The sequence below is a fragment of the Salvelinus alpinus genome, chromosome 5 (assembly GCF_045679555.1).
Source record: "Salvelinus alpinus chromosome 5, SLU_Salpinus.1, whole genome shotgun sequence".
Lineage (NCBI taxonomy): Eukaryota > Metazoa > Chordata > Actinopteri > Salmoniformes > Salmonidae > Salvelinus > Salvelinus alpinus.
Genome location: NC_092090.1, coordinates 3,899,722 through 3,923,171, shown reverse-complemented (window position 1 = coordinate 3,923,171; position 23,450 = coordinate 3,899,722). Strand labels below are relative to the sequence as shown.

Sequence of the window (23,450 nt, the reverse complement as noted above, 5' to 3'; positions counted from 1 at the left end):
CAGTCTCTCTCTGTCTGAACCCTGACCTGGGGACCAGTCTCTCTCTGTCTGAACCCTGACCTGGGGACCAGTCTCTCTCTGTCTGAACCCTGACCTGGGGACCAGTCTCTCTCTGTCTGAACCCTGACCTGGGGACCAGTCTCTCTCTGTCTGAACCCTGACCTGGGGACCAGTCTCTCTCTGTCTGAACCCTGACCTGGGGACCAGTCTCTCTCTGTCTGAACCCTGACCTGGGGACCAGTCTCTCTCTGCCTGAACCCTGACCTGGGGACCAGTCTCTCTCTGTCTGAACCCTGACCTGGGGACCAGTCTCTCTCTGTCTGAACCCTGACCTGGGGACCAGTCTCTCTCTGTCTGAACCCTGACCTGGGGACCAGTCTCTCTCTGTCTGAACCCTGACCTGGGGACCAGTCTCTCTCTGTCTGAACCCTGACCTGGGGACCAGTCTCTCTCTGTCTGAACCCTGACCTGGGGACCAGTCTCTCTCTGTCTGAACCCTGACCTGGGGACCAGTCTCTCTCTGTCTGAACCCTGACCTGGGGACCAGTCTCTCTCTGCCTGAACCCTGACCTGGGGACCAGTCTCTCTCTGCCTGAACCCTGACCTGGGGACCAGTCAGTAGACCAGTCTCTCTCTGTCTGAACCCTGACTTGGAGACCAGTCTCTCTCTGTCTGAACCCTGACCTGGGGACCAGTCTCTCTCTGCCTGAACCCTGACCTGGGGACCAGTCTCTCTGCCTGAACCCTGACCTGGGGACCAGTCTCTCTCTGCCTGAACCCTGACCTGGGGACCAGTCTCTCTCTGTCTGAACCCTGACCTGGGGACCAGTCTCTCTCTGTCTGAACCCTGACCTGGGGACCAGTCTCTCTCTGTCTGAACCCTGACCTGGGGACCAGTCTCTCTCTGTCTGAACCCTGACCTGGGGACCAGTCTCTCTCTGTCTGAACCCTGACCTGGGGACCAGTCTCTCTCTGTCTGAACCCTGACTTGGGGACCAGTCTCTCTCTGCCTGAACCCTGACCTGGGGACCAGTCTCTCTCTGTCTGAACCCTGACCTGGGGACCAGTCTCTCTCTGTCTGAACCCTGACCTGGGGACCAGTCAGTAGACCAGTCTCTCTCTGTCTGAACCCTGACCTGGGGACCAGTCTCTCTCTGTCTGAACCCTGACCTGGGGACCAGTCTCTCTCTGTCTGAACCCTGACCTGGGGACCAGTCTCTCTCTGCCTGAACCCTGACCTGGGGACCAGTCTCTCTCTGTCTGAACCCTGACCTGGAGACCAGTCTCTCTCTGTCTGAACCCTGACCTGGGGACCAGTCTCTCTCTGTCTGAACCCTGACCTGGGGACCAGTCTCTCTCTGTCTGAACCCTGACCTGGGGACCAGTCTCTCTCTGTCTGAACCCTGACCTGGGGACCAGTCTCTCTCTGTCTGAACCCTGACCTGGGGACCAGTCTCTCTCTGTCTGAACCCTGACCTGGGGACCAGTCTCTCTCTGTCTGAACCCTGACCTGGGGACCAGTCTCTCTCTGTCTGAACCCTGACCTGGGGACCAGTCTCTCTCTGTCTGAACCCTGACCTGGGGACCAGTCTCTCTCTGTCTGAACCCTGACCTGGGGACCAGTCTCTCTCTGTCTGAACCCTGACCTGGGGACCAGTCTCTCTCTGTCTGAACCCTGACCTGGGGACCAGTCTCTCTCTGTCTGAACCCTGACCTGGGGACCAGTCTCTCTCTGCCTGAACCCTGACCTGGGGACCAGTCTCTCTCTGTCTGAACCCTGACCTGGGGACCAGACTCTCTCTGTCTGAACCCTGACCTGGGGACCAGTCTCTCTCTGTCTGAACCCTGACCTGGGGACCAGACTCTCTCTGTCTGAACCCTGACCTGGGGACCAGTCTCTCTCTGTCTGAACCCTGACCTGGGGACCAGTCTCTCTCTGTCTGAACCCTGACCTGGGGACCAGTCTCTCTCTGCCTGAACCCTGACCTGGGGACCAGTCTCTCTCTGTCTGAACCCTGACCTGGGGACCAGTCTCTCTCTGCCTGAACCCTGACCTGGGGACCAGTCTCTCTCTGTCTGAACCCTGACCTGGGGACCAGTCTCTCTCTGCCTGAACCCTGACCTGGGGACCAGTCTCTCTCTGCCTGAACCCTGACCTGGGGACCAGTCTCTCTCTGCCTGAACCCTGACCTGGGGACCAGTCTCTCTCTGCCTGAACCCTGACCTGGGGACCAGTCTCTCTCTGTCTGAACCCTGACCTGGGGACCAGTCTCTCTGTTTGATTAGACCTAGTGTTATCTAAGGTACTGAGATTACATTGCAGCCTGTCAGCTCCAGAGAGCCCTGCATTCCTCCCAGTATTTACAGGCTACCTGCTAGCCCTCCTTGTCCCAGTCCACAGTGGGTAAGGACTGGGGGCCAGAAGATTAACTCAGCGGTGTGTGTGTGTGTTCGTCTGCCAACACCGCAGCGGGTAGAACCAATGACTAGGTGCAGAGAGACTGTGTTTTAAAGTTTCAGGTACTTATATGTTTTCCTGGGTGGTTAAGATGCATTATTCCAACATGTAGACCTCAGGATTGAGGTGGTTCTCGGGAGAACAGGTGGTAGAGCACGGTGCTTGTAATGCCAGGATAGTGGGTTTGATTCCTGGGACCACTCATATGTAAAAAAATATATATATAATAAAAAAATGGATGCACGCATTACTGTAATGTTGGATAAAAGTGTCTGCTAAATGGTGTAAATTGTTATATTGATTTTTGTAGGAGACTTTGAACTTTCAAAACAATAAGCAGGTCTGAAGAGATGGATTATGTTCCACCTGTCTTTTCTACCTGGCTGACCACCTGGAATGTGACAGCATTCCTGACTCCTGGGGAGTGGCAGGTGAGGGTATAGGGGAGGGCAGAGAGAGAGGCCAGGTGAGGGTATAGGGGAGGGCAGGGAGAGAGGCAGGTGAGGGTATAGGCGAGGGCAGGGAGAGAGGCAGGTGAGGGTATAGGGGAGGGCAGAGAGAGAGGCAGGTGAGGGTATAGGGGAGGGCAGGGAGAGAGGTAGGTGAGGGTATAGGGGAGGGCAGGGAGAGAGGCAGGTGAGGGTATAGGGGAGGGCAGAGAGAGAGGCAGGTGAGGGTATAGGGGAGGGCAGAGAGAGAGGCAGGTGAGGGTATAGGGGAGGGCAGGGAGAGAGGCAGGTGAGGGTATAGGGGAGGGCAGGGAGAGAGGCAGGTGAGGGTATAGGGGAGGGCAGGGAGAGAGGCAGGTGAGGGTATAGGGGAGGGCAGGGAGAGAGGCAGGTGAGGGTATAGGGGAGGGCAGGGAGAGAGGCCAGGTGAGGGTATAGGGGAGAGGCAGGGAGAGAGGCCAGGTGAGGGTATAGGGGAGGGCAGGGAGAGAGGCAGGTGAGGGTATAGGGGAGGGCAGGGAGAGAGGCAGGTGAGGGTATAGGGGAGGGCAGGGAGAGAGGCAGGTGAGGGTATAGGGGAGGGCAGGGAGAGAGGCAGGTGAGGGTATAGGGGAGGACAGAGAGGCCAGGTGAGTGTATAGGGGAGGACAGAGAGGCCAGGTGAGGGTATAGGGGAGGGCAGGGAGAGAGGCAGGTGAGGGTATAGGGGAGAGGCAGGGAGAGAGGCAGGTGAGGGTATAGGGGAGGGCAGGGACAGAGGCAGGTGAGGGTATAGGGGAGGGCAAGGAGAGAAGCAGGTGAGGGTATAGGGGAGGACAGAGAGGCCAGGTGAGGGTATAGGGGAGGGCAGGGAGAGAAGCAGGTGAGGGAATAGGGGAGGACAGAGAGGTGAGGGTATAGGGGAGGGCAGGGAGAGAGGCAGGTGAGGGTATAGGGGAGGGCAGGGAGAGAGGCAGGTGAGGGTATAGGGGAGGGCAGGGAGAGAGGCAGGTGAGGGTATAGGGGAGGGCAGGGAGAGAGGCAGGTGAGGGTATAGGGGAGGGCAGGGAGAGAGGCAGGTGAGGGTATAGGGGAGAGGCAGGGAGAGAGGCAGGTGAGGGTATGTTTACCTCAGTCTGACAGCTCGGTCCTGTCTGACCGCTCGGTCTGGTCTGACCGCTCGGTCCTGTCTGACAGCTCGGTCCTGTCTGACAGCTCGGTCTGACAGCTCGGTCCTGTCTGACAGCTCGGTCCTGTCTGTCAACGTTTGTATCTCAAATGCTTGAAAAATAAATTCCCACATACCGGTGTTCTTGTATACTCCTACAACCCTCTTTTTCAGTTTGTATTGTGAACGCTAACATGTCTTTCCTTTCTCTTCCCGTCTCCAGGGCGACCTCCAACAACAAGGTGTGTGAGATGGTCGGTCTGGAGCTGAGCTATATCAACTCTAACCTGCAGCTCCTCATGGAGCAGCTGGAGGGGCTCAACAGCTCAGTGGAGGTCTATCAGAACATCCAGTGAGTAAACGGCACCCTTTAAACAGCACCCTTTAAACAGCACCCTTTAAACAGCACCCTTTAAACAGCACCCTTTAAACAGCACCCTTTAAACAGCACCCTTTAAACAGCACCCTTTAACCTGCACCCTTTAACCTGCACCCTTTGAACGGCACCCTTTAAACGGCACCCTTTAAACAGCACCCTTTAAACAGCACCCTTTAAACAGCACCCTTTAAACAGCACCCTTTAAACAGCACCCTTTAAACAGCACCCTTTAAACAGCACCCTTTAAACAGCACCCTTTAACCTGCACCCTTTAACCTGCACCCTTTAACCTGCACCCTTTGAACGGCACCCTTTGAACGGCACCCTTTAAACGGCACCCTTTAAACGGCACCCTTTAAACGGCACCCTTTAAACGGCACCCTTTAAACGGCACCCTTTAAACAGCACCCTTTAAACAGCACCCTTTAAACAGCACCCTTTAAACAGCACCCTTTAAACAGCACCCTTTAACCTGCACCCTTTAACCTGCACCCTTTGAACGGCACCCTTTAAACAGCACCCTTTAAACAGCACCCTTTAAACAGCACCCTTTAAACAGCACCCTTTAACCTGCACCCTTTAACCTGCACCCTTTGAACGGCACCCTTTAAACGGCACCCTTTAAACGGCACCCTTTAAACGGCACCCTTTAAACAGCACCCTTTAAACAGCACCCTTTAAACAGCACCCTTTAAACAGCACCCTTTAACCTGCACCCTTTAACCTGCACCCTTTGAACGGCACCCTTTAAACGGCACCCTTTAAACGGCACCCTTTAAACGGCACCCTTTAAACAGCACCCTCTGAAGGTAGGGAGGGGCAGTTCCTCTCGCTGTTCCGTAGTTAAGCACCATGGTCTTGTAGTGGATGTGAGCTTCAACTGGAAGCCAGTGGAGTGTGCGGAGGAGCGGGGCGACTTGGGAAGGTTGAGCACCAGGTGGGCTGCAGGGTTCTGGATAAGTTGCAGGGGTTTGATGGCAACCAGAGGGGAGCCCGGCCAACAGAGAGTTGCAGTAGTCCAGATGGGAGAAGACAAGGGCCTGGATTAAGTTCAGATAGGACCTCCTACATTTCTCTTCTTCTAGGTTTTATTACAATCTGGGTTCTGATGTCAGAGGGTTGAGTTCAGTTGTTGCTCGAGGGTGTGAACTAGTCTGTAGGACCCGTCTTACATAAAACACAGTGAACTAGTCTGTAGGACCCGTCTTAAATAAAACACAGTGAACTAGTCTGTAGGACCCGTCTTAAATAAAACACGGTGAACTAGTCTGTAGGACCCGTCTTACATAAAACACAGTGAACTAGTCTGTAGGACCCGTCTTAAATAAAACACGGTGAACTAGTCTGTAGGACCCGTCTTACATAAAACACGGTGAACTAGTCTGTAGGACCCGTCTTAAATAAAACACAGTGAACTAGTCTGTAGGACCCGTCTTAAATAAAACACAGTGAACTAGTCTGTAGGACCCGTCTTAAATAAAACACGGTGAACTAGTCTGTAGGACCCGTCTTACATAAAACACAGGGAACTAGTCTGTAGGACCCGTCTTAAATAAAACACAGTGAACTAGTCTGTAGGACCCGTCTTAAATAAAACACAGTGAACTAGTCTGTAGGACCCGTCTTAAATAAAACACGGTGAACTAGTCTGTAGGACCCGTCTTAAATAAAACACGGTGAACTAGTCTGTAGGACCCGTCTTAAATAAAACACAGTGAACTAGTCTGTAGGACCCGTCTTAAATAAAACACGGTGAACTAGTCTGTAGGACCCGTCTTAAATAAAACACAGTGAACTAGTCTGTAGGACCCGTCTTAAATAAAACACGGTGAACTAGTCTGTAGGACCCGTCTTAAATAAAACACGGTGAACTAGTCTGTAGGACCCGTCTTAAATAAAACACGGTGAACTAGTCTGTAGGACCCGTCTTAAATAAAACACAGTGAACTAGTCTGTAGGACCCGTCTTAAATAAAACACAGTGAACTAGTCTGTAGGACCCGTCTTAAATAAAACACAGTGAACTAGTCTGTAGGACCCGTCTTAAATAAAACACGGTGAACTAGTCTGTAGGACCCGTCTTAAATAAAACACAGGGAACTAGTCTGTAGGACCCGTCTTAAATAAAACACGGTGAACTAGTCTGTAGGACCCGTCTTAAATAAAACACGGTGAACTAGTCTGTAGGACCCGTCTTAAATAAAACACTGTGAACCTAAATACACTACAGTCAACTGGGCCTTAAATAAAACACAGTGAACCTTTATAAACACAAAGTGTGCACATTGCTGTGGAATGCGGAGGGCTTTGACATGCTTTGAATTGGCTGACAGGCACCACAGCAGCTCAGAGACTTCACATCAAAACAAAGAGCTGGTGAGAGAGGGAGAGCAACAGAGCGAGGAAAAGAACCGGCCTGTCTGGTTGAGAAAGAATTATGGACGAGGAACCAGTGAGCTCAGAAGATTTACACCCACTCATATGTCTGATGAGGAAGTTAGCATGGGGACCCGTCTTCAGGTAGCAGCTCACGGTTGTGAGCCGTTTTTGTTTTGTGTGTGTTTCACCATCTAGATGGGTACAGCTTGTATACACCATCTAGATGGGTACAGCTTGTATACACCATCTAGATGGGTACAGCTTGTATACACCATCTAGATGGGTACAGCTGGTATACACCATCTAGATGGGTACAGCTTGTATACACCATCTAGATGGGTACAGCTTGTATACACCATCTAGATGGGTACAGCTTGTATACACCATCTAGATGGGTACAGCTTGTATACACCATCTAGATGGGTACAGCTTGTATACACCATCTAGATGGGTACAGCTTGTATACACCATCTAGATGGGTACAGCTTGTATACACCATCTAGATGGGTACAGCTTGTATACACCATCTAGATGGGTACAGCTGGTATACACCATCTAGATGGGTACAGCTGGTATACACCATCTAGATGGGTACAGCTTGTATACACCATCTAGATGGGTACAGCTTGTATACACCATCTAGATGGGTACAGCTGGTATACACCATCTAGATGGGTACAGCTTGTATACACCATCGCAAATGCTCCACGCTCAACCAAGTTATTGCTGGAACTGGCATGCCCTTTCAAAGCTCCTATCGCAGAATATAACAAACATTGAACTCAGTTGGTACTTCCTGCTTTAGTTTTTGCTTGTAAGCAGGAATCAAGAGGATAGAATTAAGGTCAGATTTGACAAATGGAGGGTGAGTGAGAGTTTTGTATGTGTCTCTGTGTGTGGAGTAAAGGTGGTTTAGAGTTATTTTCCCTCTGGTTTCACATTTAACATGCTGGTAGAAATTAGGTCAAATGGATTTCAGTTTCCCTGCATTAAAGTCCCCGGCCACTAGGAGCGCCGCCTCTTGATGAGTGGTTTCCTGTTTGCTTATGGCCTTATACAGCTCATTGAGTGCGGTCTTAATGCCAGCAACGGTTTGTGGTAGTAAATGGACAGCTATGAAAAATATAGATGAAAACCTCTAAGTAAATAGTGTGGTCTACGGCTTATCATGAGATACTCTACCTCAGGTGAGCAAAACCTCGAAACTTCCTTTTAATATTAGATTTCGTGCACCAGCTGTTCTTTACAAATATGCACAGATCGCCACCCCTTGTCTTACCGGAGGCGGCTGTTCTGTCTTGCCGATACGGCGAAAACCCCGCAAGCTTGATGTTATCCCTGTTGTCATTCAGCCACGACCCTGTTGTCATTACAGTTTTTAATGTCCCGTTGGATATTCGTGATCGTATCTAAATTTGTCATCCAATGATTGTACGTTGGCTAATAGGACCGATGGTAGAGGCAGATTACCCACGTATATTAAAAAAACAAGAAAATGGTGCCCCATTGCGGCCAGACCCAGAAGGAGTAGGGCGCCAGACATATCCCTGGTGAATTGGTACTGTCTGTTGTACCATCCATTGCATTGTCCTCTCTGAGTATTATCTTGTACAGATTCCCAGAAGGCCTAGCAGCCTTTGTAATATGGCGTTGGCCTACTTGCCTCTTGGTCGGTGTGTTTATGCGATCCGGTTCCTTTTCTAAGGCTGTTTGTGTGAGACGGAACAGGGATATCTAACGACCTGTATAAAACACACTGTCAGTGTCTGGCTGAGGGTGAAGCATGTCTAGGGTGCATCCCAAACGGCACCCTATTCCCTATATAGTGCACTACTTTAGACCAGAGCCCTATGGCACCATATTCCCTATATAGTGCACTACTTTAGACCAGAGCCCTATGGCACCATATTCACTACATAGTGCACTACTTTAGACCAGAGCCCTATGGCACCCTATTCCCTATATAGTGCACTACTTTAGACCAGAGCCCTATGGCACCATATTCACTACATAGTGCACAACTTTAGACCAGAGCCATGTGTTTCCTGGTCAGAAAGTAGGGCCCTATATAGAGAATGGCGTGGCGAGCCCCAGACTACAGTGACCACCAAACCCACGTCTCCTGGAGAAGCTCCACGTTTAACTGTCTTAGTGTTTAACACGTCTGAAAACAGCCCAATGTGTGTGTCTGGGTGTCTTTTTACTGAGGGATGGAACGCTCCAAGATGTGCCCTGGGATGTCTGGGTTGAATTCCCTGGACTGAAAAGTAAAACGCTCCCTATCTTTCATTGCTCTAGCAGCTCCCCACCTCTCACAACCCTCCTCTTCTCCCCTCTATCAAGTCATACAGAAGCAGACATACCCCAGCAATGGGAACAGCCTTTGTTGCTGTCTCCCATCAGCATCTATTTCAGCCCCACAGAGATCAAGTCACCTGCTCTCTATCTCCCTCTCTCTCTCGCTCTCTATCTCTCTCTCTCTCTCTCTCTCTCTCTCTCTCTCTCTCTCTCTCTCTCTCTCTCTCCTCTCTCTCTCTCTCTCTCTCTCTACCTCTCTCTTTCTACCTCTCTCTCTCTACCTCTCTCTCTACCTCCCTCTCTATCTCTCTCCCTCTCTCTCTCTCTACCTCCCTCGCCACCTCCCTATCTACCTCTCTCTCTCTCTCTCTCCCTCCCTCTCTCTCTCTCTACCTCTCTCTACCTCTCTCTACCTCTCTCTACCTCTCTCTACCTCTCTCTACCTCTCTACCTCTCTCTCTACCTCTCTCTCTACCTCTCTCTCTTTCTCTCTCTCTTTCTCTCTCTCTTTCTCTCTCTCTTTCTCTCTCTCTACCTCTCTCTCTCTCTCTCTCTCTACCTCTCTCTCTCTCTCTCTCTCTCTACCTCTCTCTCTCTCTCTACCTCTCTCTCTCTCTCTACCTCTCTCTCTCTCTCTACCTCTCTCTCTCTCTCTCTCTCTCTCTCTCTCTCTACCTCTCTCTCTCTACCTCTCTCTCTCTCTCTACCTCTCTCTCTCTCTCTACCTCTCTCTCTCTCTCTCCTCTCTCTCTCTCTCTCTCTCTCTCTACCTCTCTCTCTCTCTCTACCTCTCTCTCTCTCTCTCTCTCTCTCTCTCTCTACCTCTCTCTCTCTCTCTACCTCTCTCTCTCTACCTCTCTCTCTCTCTCTCTCTCTACCTCTCTCTCTCTCTCTACCTCCCTCTCTCTCTCTACCTCTCTCTCTCGCTCTCTCTACCCAGAGACAATGCTACAAGGAATGCTGTTATAGCCCGACCACAGAGACCAAGTCACCTGTTCTGTTAGAGACAATTGTACAACCTTTATATAATCCGTCTATGGACCAGAACCAGACCAGAACCACACAGCTGCAGTGTCCTGTACAGTCTGTCACTCCTCTGTGACTGTCCTGTACAGTCTGTCACTCCTCTGTGACTGTCCTGTACAGTATGTCACTCCTCTGTGACTGTGGGGGAACCAAAGGCCTCCAGGTGTTGGGTTAGAACAGTGTATTCACCCCAGCACAGCTGTCTGTAATATTACCTCAGCCTGACGTTGGGTAGAGACCCCCGGAACAGAAGGATCTCCTCTCCTTTCCCCACCTCCCTCATTCTTACAGCAGTGTTCTGCCCCTCTTCCTCCAGTCCTTTCACTCAGACCGGATCAAACTGGTTTCAGCATGCAGGGACAAAGGAAGGAAAGTAGCTGTTTATTTGTGACAGGCTGCAGGATCTCTTGTAGTGGAGATCTGCTTAATGAGACTACTGGTTAACACTACAGGTTATATTGATGTTTACTGGTTAACACTACAGGATATATTGGTGTTTACTGGTTAACACTACAGGTTATATTGATGTTTACTGGTTAACACTACAGGTCCATGATGTTTACTGGTTAACACTACAGGATATATTGGTGTTTACTGGTTAACACTACAGGATATATTGATGTTTACTGGTTAACACTACAGGTTATATTGATGTTTACAGGTTATATTGGTGTTTACTGGTTAACACTACAGGTTATATTGATGTTTACAGGTTATATTGGTGTTTACTGGTTAACACTACAGGATATATTGATGTTTACTGGTTAACACTACAGGTTATATTGATGTTTACTGGTTAACACTACAGGTTATATTGGTGTTTACTGGTTAACACTACAGGATATATTGATGTTTACTGGTTAACACTACAGGTTATATTGGTGTTTACTGGTTAACACTACAGGTTATATTGATGTTTACTGGTTAACACTACAGGTTATATTGGTGTTTACTGGTTAACACTACAGGTCCATGATGTTTACTGGTTAACACTACAGGATATATTGATGTTTACTGGTTAACACTACAGGTTATATTGATGTTTACTGGTTAACACTACAGGTTATATTGGTGTTTACTGGTTAACACTACAGGATATATTGATGTTTACTGGTTAACACTACAGGTTATATTGGTGTTTACTGGTTAACACTACAGGTTATATTGATGTTTACTGGTTAACACTACAGGATATATTGATGTTTACTGGTTAACACTACAGGTCCACAATGTGAGGATATATTGGTGTTTACTGGTTAAAACTACAGGTTATATTGATGTTTACTGGTTAACACTACAGGTTATATTGATGTTTACTGGTTAACACTACAGGATATATTGGTGTTTACTGGTTAACACTACAGGTCCATGATGTTTACTGGTTAACACTACAGGATATATTGATGTTTACTGGTTAACACTACAGGTTATATTGATGTTTACTGGTTAACACTACAGGTCCATGATGTTTACTGGTTAACACTACAGGTTATATTGATGTTTACTGGTTAACACTACAGGTTATATTGGTGTTTACTGGTTAACACTACAGGATATATTGATGTTTACTGGTTAACACTACAGGTTATATTGATGTTTACTGGTTAACACTACAGGTTATATTGGTGTTTACTGGTTAACACTACAGGTCCACGATGTGAGGATATATTGATGTTTACTGGTTAACACTACAGGATATATTGATGTTTACTGGTTAACACTACAGGTTATATTGATGTTGACTGGTTAACACTACAGGTCCACGATGTGAGGATATATTGATGTTTACTGGTTAACACTACAGGATATATTGATGTTTACTGGTTAACACTACAGGTCCACGATGTGAGGATATATTGATGTTTACTGGTTAACACTACAGTTTATATTGGTGTTTACTGGTTAACACTACAGTTTATATTGGTGTTTACTGGTTAACACTACAGGTCCACGATGTGAGGATATATTGATGTTTACTGGTTAACACTACAGGTCCACGATGTGAGAATATATTGATGTTTACTGGTTAACACTACAGGTCCATGATGTTTACTGGTTAACACTACAGGATATATTGATGTTTACTGGTTAACACTACAGGTTATATTGATGTTTACTGGTTAACACTACATGTTATATTGGTGTTTACTGGTTAACACTACAGGTCCACGATGTTTACTGGTTAACACTACAGGTTCATGATGTTTACTGGTTAACACTACAGGTTATATTGATGTTTACTGGTTAACACTACAGGTTATATTGATGTTTACTGGTTAACACTACATGTTATATTGGTGTTTACTGGTTAACACTACAGGTCCATGATGTTCACTGGTTAACACTACAGGTCCATGATGTTTACTGGTTAACACTACAGGATATATTGATGTTTACTGGTTAACACTACAGGTTATATTGATGTTTACTGGTTAACACTACAGGTCCACGATGTGAGGATATATTGATGTTTACTGGTTAACACTACAGGATATATTGATGTTTACTGGTTAACACTACAGGTTATATTGATGTTTACTGGTTAACACTACAAGTTATATTGATGTTTACTGGTTAACACTACAGGATATATTGATGTTTACTGGTTAACACTACAGGTCCAGGATGTGAGGATATATTGATGTTTACTGGTTAACACTACAGGTTATATTGATGTTTACTGGTTAACACTACAGGATATATTGATGTTTACTGGTTAACACTGCAGGTTATATTGGTGTTTACTGGTTAACACTGCAGGTTATATTGATGTTTACTGGTTAACACTACAGGTTATATTGGTGTTTACTGGTTAACACTACAGGTCCACGATGTGAGGATATATTGATGTTTACTGGTGAACACTACAGGTCCACGATGTTCACTGGTTAACACTACAGGTCCATGATGTTTACTGGTTAACACTACAGGATATATTGGTGTTTACTGGTTAACACTACAGGTCCATGATGTTCACTGGTTAACACTACAGGTCCATGATGTTTACTGGTTAACACTACAGGATATATTGATGTTTACTGGTTAACACTACAGGTTATATTGATGTTTACTGGTTAACACTACAGGTCCACGATGTGAGGATATATTGATGTTTACTGGTTAACACTACAGGATATATTGATGTTTACTGGTTAACACTACAGGTTATATTGATGTTTACTGGTTAACACTACAAGTTATATTGATGTTTACTGGTTAACACTACAGGATATATTGATGTTTACTGGTTAACACTACAGGTCCAGGATGTGAGGATATATTGATGTTTACTGGTTAACACTACAGGTTATATTGATGTTTACTGGTTAACACTACAGGATATATTGATGTTTACTGGTGAACACTACAGGTTATATTGGTGTTTACTGGTTAACACTACAGTTTATATTGGTGTTTACTGGTTAACACTACAGGTTATATTGATGTTTACTGGTTAACACTACAGGTTATATTGATGTTTACTGGTTAACACTACAGTTTATATTGATGTTTACTGGTTAACACTACAGTTTATATTGGTGTTTACTGGTTAACACTACAGGTTATATTGATGTTTACTGGTTAACACTACAGGTTATATTGATGTTTACTGGTTAACACTACAGGTTATATTGGTGTTTACTGGTTAACACTACAGGATATATTGGTGTTTACTGGTTAACACTACAGTTTATATTGATGTTTACTGGTTAACACTACAGGTTATATTGATGTTTACTGGTTAACACTACAGTTTATATTGATGTTTACTGGTTAACACTACAGGTTATATTGATGTTTACCGGTTAACACTACAGGTTATATTGATGTTTACTGGTTAACACTACAGGATATATTGATGTTTACTGGTTAACACTACAGTTTATATTGATGTTTACTGGTTAACACTACAGGATATATTGATGTTTACTGGTTAACACTACAGGTTATATTGATGTTTACTGGTTAACACTACAGGTTATATTGGTGTTTACTGGTTAACACTACAGGATATATTGATGTTTACTGGTTAACACTACAGGATATATTGATGTTTACTGGTTAACACTACAGTTTATATTGGTGTTTACTGGTTAACACGACAGGATATATTGATGTTTACTGGTTAACACTACAGGATATATTGATGTTTACTGGTTAACACTACAGGATATATTGATGTTTACTGGTTAACACTGCAGGATATATTGATGTTTACTGGTTAACACTACAGGTTATATTGATGTTTACTGGTTAACACTGCAGGATATATTGATGTTTACTGGTTAACACTACAGGTCCACGATGTGAGAATATATTGATGTTTACTGGTTAACACTACAGGTTATATTGATGTTTACTGGTTAACACTACAGGATATATTGATGTTTACTGGTTAACACTGCAGGTTATATTGGTGTTTACTGGTTAACACTGCAGGTTATATTGATGTTTACTGGTTAACACTACAGGTTATATTGGTGTTTACTGGTTAACACTACAGGTCCACGATGTGAGGATATATTGATGTTTACTGGTGAACACTACAGGTCCACGATGTTCACTGGTTAACACTACAGGTCCATGATGTTTACTGGTTAACACTACAGGATATATTGGTGTTTACTGGTTAACACTACAGGTCCATGATGTTCACTGGTTAACACTACAGGTCCATGATGTTTACTGGTTAACACTACAGGATATATTGATGTTTACTGGTTAACACTACAGGTTATATTGATGTTTACTGGTTAACACTACAGGTCCACGATGTGAGGATATATTGATGTTTACTGGTTAACACTACAGGATATATTGATGTTTACTGGTTAACACTACAGGTTATATTGATGTTTACTGGTTAACACTACAAGTTATATTGATGTTTACTGGTTAACACTACAGGATATATTGATGTTTACTGGTTAACACTACAGGTCCAGGATGTGAGGATATATTGATGTTTACTGGTTAACACTACAGGTTATATTGATGTTTACTGGTTAACACTACAGGATATATTGATGTTTACTGGTGAACACTACAGGTTATATTGGTGTTTACTGGTTAACACTACAGTTTATATTGGTGTTTACTGGTTAACACTACAGGTTATATTGATGTTTACTGGTTAACACTACAGGTTATATTGATGTTTACTGGTTAACACTACAGTTTATATTGATGTTTACTGGTTAACACTACAGTTTATATTGGTGTTTACTGGTTAACACTACAGGTTATATTGATGTTTACTGGTTAACACTACAGGTTATATTGATGTTTACTGGTTAACACTACAGGTTATATTGGTGTTTACTGGTTAACACTACAGGATATATTGGTGTTTACTGGTTAACACTACAGTTTATATTGATGTTTACTGGTTAACACTACAGGTTATATTGATGTTTACTGGTTAACACTACAGTTTATATTGATGTTTACTGGTTAACACTACAGGTTATATTGATGTTTACCGGTTAACACTACAGGTTATATTGATGTTTACTGGTTAACACTACAGGATATATTGATGTTTACTGGTTAACACTACAGGTTATATTGATGTTTACTGGTTAACACTACAGGATATATTGATGTTTACTGGTTAACACTACAGGTTATATTGATGTTTACTGGTTAACACTACAGGTTATATTGGTGTTTACTGGTTAACACTGCAGGTTATATTGATGTTTACTGGTTAACACTACAGGATATATTGATGTTTACTGGTTAACACTACAGTTTATATTGGTGTTTACTGGTTAACACGACAGGATATATTGATGTTTACTGGTTAACACTACAGGATATATTGATGTTTACTGGTTAACACTACAGGATATATTGATGTTTACTGGTTAACACTGCAGGATATATTGATGTTTACTGGTTAACACTACAGGTTATATTGATGTTTACTGGTTAACACTGCAGGTGATATATTGATGTTTACTGGTTAACACTACAGGTCCACGATGTGAGAATATATTGATGTTTACTGGTTAACACTACAGGTTATATTGGTGTTTACTGGTTAACACTACAGGTCCATGATGTTTATGATGTTTATGTTTATGTTCATGATGATACTCCTGGGTGTTTGCTCTGGGTTATAATGTATTGTGGTGTTGGTGTGAGTAAGGTGGACCCAGATACTCCTGGGTGGTTGCTCTGGGTTATAATGTATTGTGGTGTTGGTGTGAGTAAGGTGGACCCAGATACTCCTGGGTGGTTGCTCTGGGTTGTAATGTATTGTGGTGCAGTGTTGGTGTGAGTAAGGTGGACCCAGATACTCCTGGGTGGTAATGTATTGTGGTGTAGTGTTGGTGTGAGTAAGGTGGACCCAGATACTCCTGGGTGGTTGCTCTGGGTTATAATGTGGTGTTGGTGTGAGTAAGGTGGACCCAGATACTCCTGGGTTATAATGTTTTGTGGTGTAGTGTTGGTGTGAGTAAGGTGGACCCAGATACTCCTGGGTGGTTGCTCTGGGTTATAATGTATTGTGGTGCAGTGTTGGCGTGTCTGTATGTAAAGAGAGACTGTTGTCAAAGGGTGTTCCCTCTGGCCTGCAATCTGAAGAGCAAATGTAAACATTCTCCCAATTTTAAATATTTAATTTAGTTATGTATTGATGTCAACGGGAGACTAAGTGAACATGTGACTTAAATTGAAGTTTCGGATTCACCCCTTAGTTTATGATGTCATCACTGACATCACACAGCCAACCGGTCTGTTAGATCACCTCAACAATATGGCTGTTAATGTGTATAAAACTCACTGTTCACCACTAACATCACACAGCCAACCGGTCTGTTAATGTGTATAAAACTCACTGTTCACCACTAACATCACACAGCCAACCGGTCTGTTAATGTGTGTAAAACTCACTGTTCACCACTAACATCACTGTGTGTCACAGTGCCGGCGTATCTTTAACAGTTAAATGTCACGAATAACGATCTCTCCTTTCCTGTTTCCAGAGAGACCTCCAGCATCCCTCTCATCCCGCTGGGGCTGAAGGAGACGAAAGAGATGGACTTCTCTGTGTCATTCAAGGTAGTACAGACCTCCGTTTCACTACTTCTTCACTAGCTGGACATTTCAGATAATTTAACAGGTTCTCTCGTCCAGACCGACGTACAGTCAGGTTCTCTATTCCAGGCCGACGTACAGTCAGGTTCTCTCGTCCAGACCCACGTACAGTCAGGTTCTCTCGTCCAGACCGACGTACAGTCTGGTTCTCTCGTCCAGACCCACGTACAGTCTGGTTCTCTCGTCCAGACCCACGTACAGTCAGGTTCTCTCGTCCAGGCCGACGTACAGTCAGGTTCTCTATTCCAGGCCGACGTACAGTCAGGTTCTCTATTCCAGACCGACGTACAGTCAGGTTCTCTCATCCAGACCGACGTACAGTCAGGTTCTCTCGTCCAGACCGACGTACAGTCGGGTTCTCTCGTCCAGGCCGACGTACAGTCAGGTTCTCTATTCCAGACCGACGTACAGTCAGGTTCTCTCGTCCAGACCGACGTACAGTCAGGTTCTCTCGTCCAGGCCGACGTACAGTCAGGTTCTCTATTCCAGACTGACGTACAGTCAGGTTCTCTCGTCCAGACCGACGTACAGTCAGGTTCTCTATTCCAGACCGACGTACAGTCAGGTTCTCTCGTCCAGGCCGACGTACAGTCAGGTTCTCTATTCCAGACTGACGTACAGTCAGGTTCTCTCGTCCAGACCGACGTACAGTCAGGTTCTCTATTCCAGACCGACGTACAGTCAGGTTCTCTCGTCCAGGCCGACGTACAGTCAGGTTCTCTATTCCAGAACGACGTACAGTCGGGTTCTCTATTCCAGACCGACGTACAGTCAGGTTCTCTCGTCCAGACTGACGTACAGTCAGGTTCTCTCATCCAGGCCGACGTACAGTCAGGTTCTCTATTCCAGACCGACGTACAGTCAGGTTCTCTATTCCAGACCGACGTACAGTCAGGTTCTCTATTCCAGACCGACGTACAGTCAGGTTCTCTATTCCAGACCGACGTACAGTCAGGTTCTCTATTCCAGACTGACGTACAGTCAGGTTCTCTATTCCAGACCGACGTACAGTCAGGTTCTCTATTCCAGACCCACGTACAGTCAGGTTCTCTATTCCAGACCGACGTACAGTCAGGTTCTCTATTCCAGACCCACGTACAGTCAGGTTCTCTATTCCAGACCGACGTACAGTCAGGTTCTCTATTCCAGGCCGACGTACAGTCAGGTTCTCTATTCCAGACCCACGTACAGTCAGGTTCTCTATTCGAGACCGACGTACAGTCAGGTTCTCTATTCGAGACCGACGTACAGTCAGGTTCTCTATTCCAGGCCCACGTACAGTCAGGTTCTCTATTCCAGACCGACGTACAGTCAGGTTCTCTATTCGAGACCGACGTACAGTCAGGTTCTCTATTCCAGACCGACGTACAGTCGGGTTCTCTATTCCAGACCGACGTACAGTCGGGTTCTCTATTCCAGACCGACGTACAGTCAGGTTCTCTATTCCAGACCGACGTACAGTCAGGTTCTCTCATCCAGACCGACGTACAGTCAGGTTCTCTATTCCAGACCGACGTACAGTCAGGTTCTCTCGTCCAGGCCCACGTACAGTCAGGTTCTCTCGTCCAGGCCGACGTACAGTCAGGTTCTCTATTCGAGACCGACGTACAGTCAGGTTCTCTATTCCAGACCCACGTACAGTCAGGTCCTCTCGTCCAGACCCACGTACAGTCAGGTCCTCTCGTCCAGACCGACGTACAGTCAGGTCCTCTCGTCCAGGCCCACGTACAGTCGGGTTCTCTCGTCCAGGCCCACGTACAGTTGGGTTCTCTCGTCCAGGCCCACGTACAGTCAGGTTCTCTCGTCCAGGCCCACGTACAGTCAGCGCATACAGCTAAGGTACAGCAGCTGTTTCACAATTCATTGATATCAATTCCTTTGACAGCGATCTCTATTCTCCATTTGTTCACTAGTATGTACTGGATATATAGATATAGGGTGTGTACCAAATGACAACCTATTCCCTATTTTATGCACTACTGTTGGACAAAACCATTTGTTCAGCGTTTCATCAGGTTCAATAGATTAAAGTTTAACCCCGTGATGTTTTGACCCTCAGCAAACAGCTTTATTATTGTCAACTAGGTCACAGCTCTGTCAACCAGGAAATGACAACGGCCCAGTAAGCCTACCGGTGGTGGGGAATACCATGATGTCACCTTTATACCGCTGTGAGGTGCAGATAAGGACTAGATCATCTCGATTATAGACTTAGGCTACATCCCAAATGGGACCCTATTCCCCAGATAGACCACTTCTGTTGACCAGAGCCCTGTGGGCCTGCCTTGTGGGCCTCCCTTGTGGTCTTGCCTTGTGGTCGGTCCTCCCTTGTGGTCGGGTCTGCCTTGTGGTCCTGCCTTGTGGTCTCCCTTGTGGGCCTCCCTCCCTTGTGGTCCTGCCTTGTGGTGGTCCTGCCTTGTGGGGGGCCTCCCTTGTGGTGCTCCCTTGTGGGCCTGCCTTGTGGGCCTCCCTTGTGGGCCTGCCTTGCACTAGGGAATAGGGTGCCATTTGAGACGTGGACTTCCTGTATCTGTCTGACGAGTTAAGTGTGCCCTACTTCTGGCCTGTAATCAACTAGCTTTAATGACCAGGTGTCAGTGACATACTGTCTGGCTGCTAGTCAGGAGACACAACACTGATCGTCACGCGGCTAGAGACACACTTCCGCTTAGTTCGGCTCAGGTTGGGTCTGGGGAGGGCTCAGGTTTGGTCTGGGGAGGGGTCAGGTTTGGTCTGGGGAGGGGTCAGGTTTGGTCTGGGGAGGGGTCAGGTTTGGTCTGGGGAGGGGTCAGGTTTGGTCTGGGGAGGGGTCACGTTTGGTTGGGTCTAGGGAGGGGTCAGGTTTGGTTGGGTCTGGGGAGGGGTCAGGTTTGGTCTGGGGAGGGGTCAGGTTTGGTTGGGTCTGGGGAGGGGTCAGGTTTGGTTGGGTCTGGGGAGGGGTCAGGTTTGGTTGGGTCTGGGGAGGGGTCAGGTTTGGTTGGGTCTGGGGAGGGGTCAGGTTTGGTTGGGTCTGGGGAGGGGTCAGGTTTGGTTGGGTCTGGGGAGGGGTCAGGTTTGGTCTGGGGAGGGGTCAGGTTTGGTTGGGTCTGGGGAGGGGTCACGTTTGGTCTAGGGAGGGGTCAGGTTTGGTTGGGTCTGGGGAGGGGTCAGGTTTGGTCTGGGGAGGGGTCAGGTTTGGTTGGGTCTGGGGAGGGGTCAGGTTTGGTTGGGTCTGGGGAGGGGTCAGGTTTGGTCTGGGGAGGGGTCAGGTTTGGTTTGGTCTGGGGAGGGGTCAGGTTTGGTCTAGGGAGGGGTCAGGTTTGGTTGGGTCTGGGGAGGGGTCAGGTTTGGTCTGGGGAGGGGTCAGGTTTGGTTGGGTCTGGGGAGGGGTCAGGTTTGGTTGGGTCTGGGGAGGGGTCAGGTTTGGTCTGGGGAGGGGTCAGGTTTGGTTTGGTCTGGGGAGGGGTCAGGTTTGGTTGGGTCTGGGGAGGGGTCAGGTTTGGTTGGGTCTGGGGAGGGGTCAGGTTTGGTTGGGTCTAGGGAGGGGTCAGGTTTGGTTTGGTCTGGGGAGGGGTCAGGTTTGGTTGGGTCTGGGGAGGGGTCAGGTTGGGTCTGGGGAGGGGTCAGGTTTGGTTGGGTCTGGGGAGGGGTCAGGTTTGGTTGGGTCTGGGGAGGGGTCAGGTTTGGTTGGGTCTGGGGAGGGGTCAGGTTTGGTTGGGTCTGGGGAGGGGTCAGGTCAGGTTTGGATGGGTCGGTGACTCTATAGGACAGTGGATGGTGTTTTGATGGGTCGGTGGTTCTATGGGACAGTGGATGGTGTTTTGATGGGGCGGTGGCTCAATAGGACAGTGGATGGTGTTTTGATGGGGCGGTGGCTCTATAGGACAGTGGATGGTGTTTTGATGGGTCGGTGGCTCTATGGGACAGTGGATGGTGTTTTGATGGGTCGGTGACTCTATAGGACAGTGGATGGTGTTTTGATGGGGCGGTGGCTCTATGGGACAGTGGATGGTGTTTTGATGGGGCGGTGGCTCAATAGGACAGTTGATGGTGTTTTGATGGGGCGGTGGCTCTATAGGACAGTGGATGGTGTTTTGATGGGTCGGTGGCTCTATGGGACAGTGGATGGTGTTTTGATGGGGCGGTGGCTCTATAGGACAGTGGATGGTGTTTTGATGGGGCGGTGGCTCTACGGGACAGTGGATGGTGTTTTGATGGGGCGGTGGCTCAATAGGACAGTTGATGGTGTTTTGATGGGGCGGTGGCTCTATAGGACAGTGGATGGTGTTTTGATGGGTCGGTGGCTCTATGGGACAGTGGATGGTGTTTTGATGGGGCGGTGGCTCTATAGGACAGTGGATGGTGTTTTGATGGGGCGGTGGCTCTATGGGACAGTGGATGGTGTGTTGATGGGGCGGTGGGTCAGTGGCTCTATGGGACAGTGGATGGTGTTTTGATGGGGCGGTGGCTCTATGGGACAGTGGATGGTGTGTTGATGGGGCGGTGGGTCAGTGGCTCTATGGGACAGTTGATGGTGTTTTGATGGGGCGGTGGCTCTATGGGACAGTGGATGGTGTTTTGATGGGGCGGTGGCTCTATAGGACAGTGGATGGTGTTTTGATGGGGCGGTGGCTCTATAGGACAGTGGATGGTGTTTTGATGGGGCGGTGGCTCTATGGGACAGTGGATGGTGTTTTGATGGGGCGGTGGCTCTATGGGACAGTGGATGGTGTTTTGATGGGGCGGTGGCTCTATGGGACAGTGGATGGTGTTTTGATGGGTCGGTGGTTCTATAGGACAGTGGATGGTGTTTTGATGGGTCGGTGACTCTATGGGACAGTGGATGGTGTTTTGATGGGGCGGTGGCTCTATGGGACAGTGGATGGTGTTTTGATGGGGCGGTGGCTCTATAGGACAGTGGATGGTGTTTTGATGGGGCGGTGGCTCTATGGGACAGTGGATGGTGTTTTGATGGGTTGGTGACTCTATAGGACAGTGGATGGTGTTTTGATGGGTCGGTGGCTCTATAGGACAGTGGATGGTGTTTTGATGGGGCGGTGGCTCTACAGGACAGTGGATGGTGTTTTGATGGGGCGGTGGCTCTACGGGACAGTGGATGGTGTTTTGATGGGGCGGTGGCTCAATAGGACAGTTGATGGTGTTTTGATGGGGCGGTGGCTCTATAGGACAGTGGATGGTGTTTTGATGGGGCGGTGACTCTATAGGACAGTGGATGGTGTTTTGATGGGGCGGTGGCTCTATGGGACAGTGGATGGTGTTTTGATGGGTCAGTGACTCTATAGGACAGTGGATGGTGTTTTGATGGGTCGGTGGCTCTATGGGACAGTGGATGGTGTTTTGATGGGGCGGTGGCTCTATAGGACAGTGGATGGTGTTTTAATGGGGCGGTGGCTCTATGGGACAGTGGATGGTGTGTTGATGGGGCGGTGGGTCAGTGGCTCTATGGGACAGTGGATGGTGTTTTGATGGGGCGGTGGCTCTATGGGACAGTGGATGGTGTGTTGATGGGGCGGTGGGTCAGTGGCTCTATGGGACAGTTGATGGTGTTTTGATGGGGCGGTGGCTCTATGGGACAGTGGATGGTGTTTTGATGGGGCGGTGGCTCTATAGGACAGTGGATGGTGTTTTGATGGGGCGGTGGCTCTATAGGACAGTGGATGGTGTTTTGATGGGGCGGTGGCTCTATGGGACAGTGGATGGTGTTTTGATGGGGCGGTGGCTCTATGGGACAGTGGATGGTGTTTTGATGGGGCGGTGGCTCTATGGGACAGTGGATGGTGTTTTGATGGGTCGGTGGTTCTATAGGACAGTGGATGGTGTTTTGATGGGTCGGTGACTCTATGGGACAGTGGATGGTGTTTTGATGGGGCGGTGGCTCTATAGGACAGTGGATGGTGTTTTGATGGGGCGGTGGCTCTATAGGACAGTGGATGGTGTTTTGATGGGGCGGTGGCTCTATGGGACAGTGGATGGTGTTTTGATGGGGCGTTGGCTCTATGGGACAGTGGGTGGTGTTTTGATGGGGCGGTGGCTCTATAGGACAGTGGATGGTGTTTTGATGGGGCGGTGACTCTATAGGACAGTGGATGGTGTTTTGATGGGGCGGTGGCTCTATGGGACAGTGGATGGTGTTTTGATGGGGCGGTGGCTCTATAGGACAGTGGGTGGTGTTTTGATGGGGCGGTGACTCTATAGGACAGTGGGTGGTGTT

The 23,450-nt window shown here is 47.6% G+C and overlaps 1 protein-coding gene across 2 annotated transcripts in view; it reads left to right on the top strand.

The window, feature by feature from the left end:
- The window catches only part of rhpn2 (rhophilin, Rho GTPase binding protein 2), an 82,980-nt gene that overhangs the window by 32,411 nt on the left and 27,119 nt on the right, over nucleotides 1-23,450 (top strand). For both annotated transcript variants that reach the window (XM_071400391.1, XM_071400390.1), the window contains exons 3-4: nucleotides 4,278-4,406; nucleotides 17,128-17,203. In XM_071400391.1, coding sequence (XP_071256492.1) covers nucleotides 4,278-4,406; nucleotides 17,128-17,203 — 205 coding nt within the window. The remainder of the gene's footprint in view (nucleotides 1-4,277; nucleotides 4,407-17,127; nucleotides 17,204-23,450) is intronic.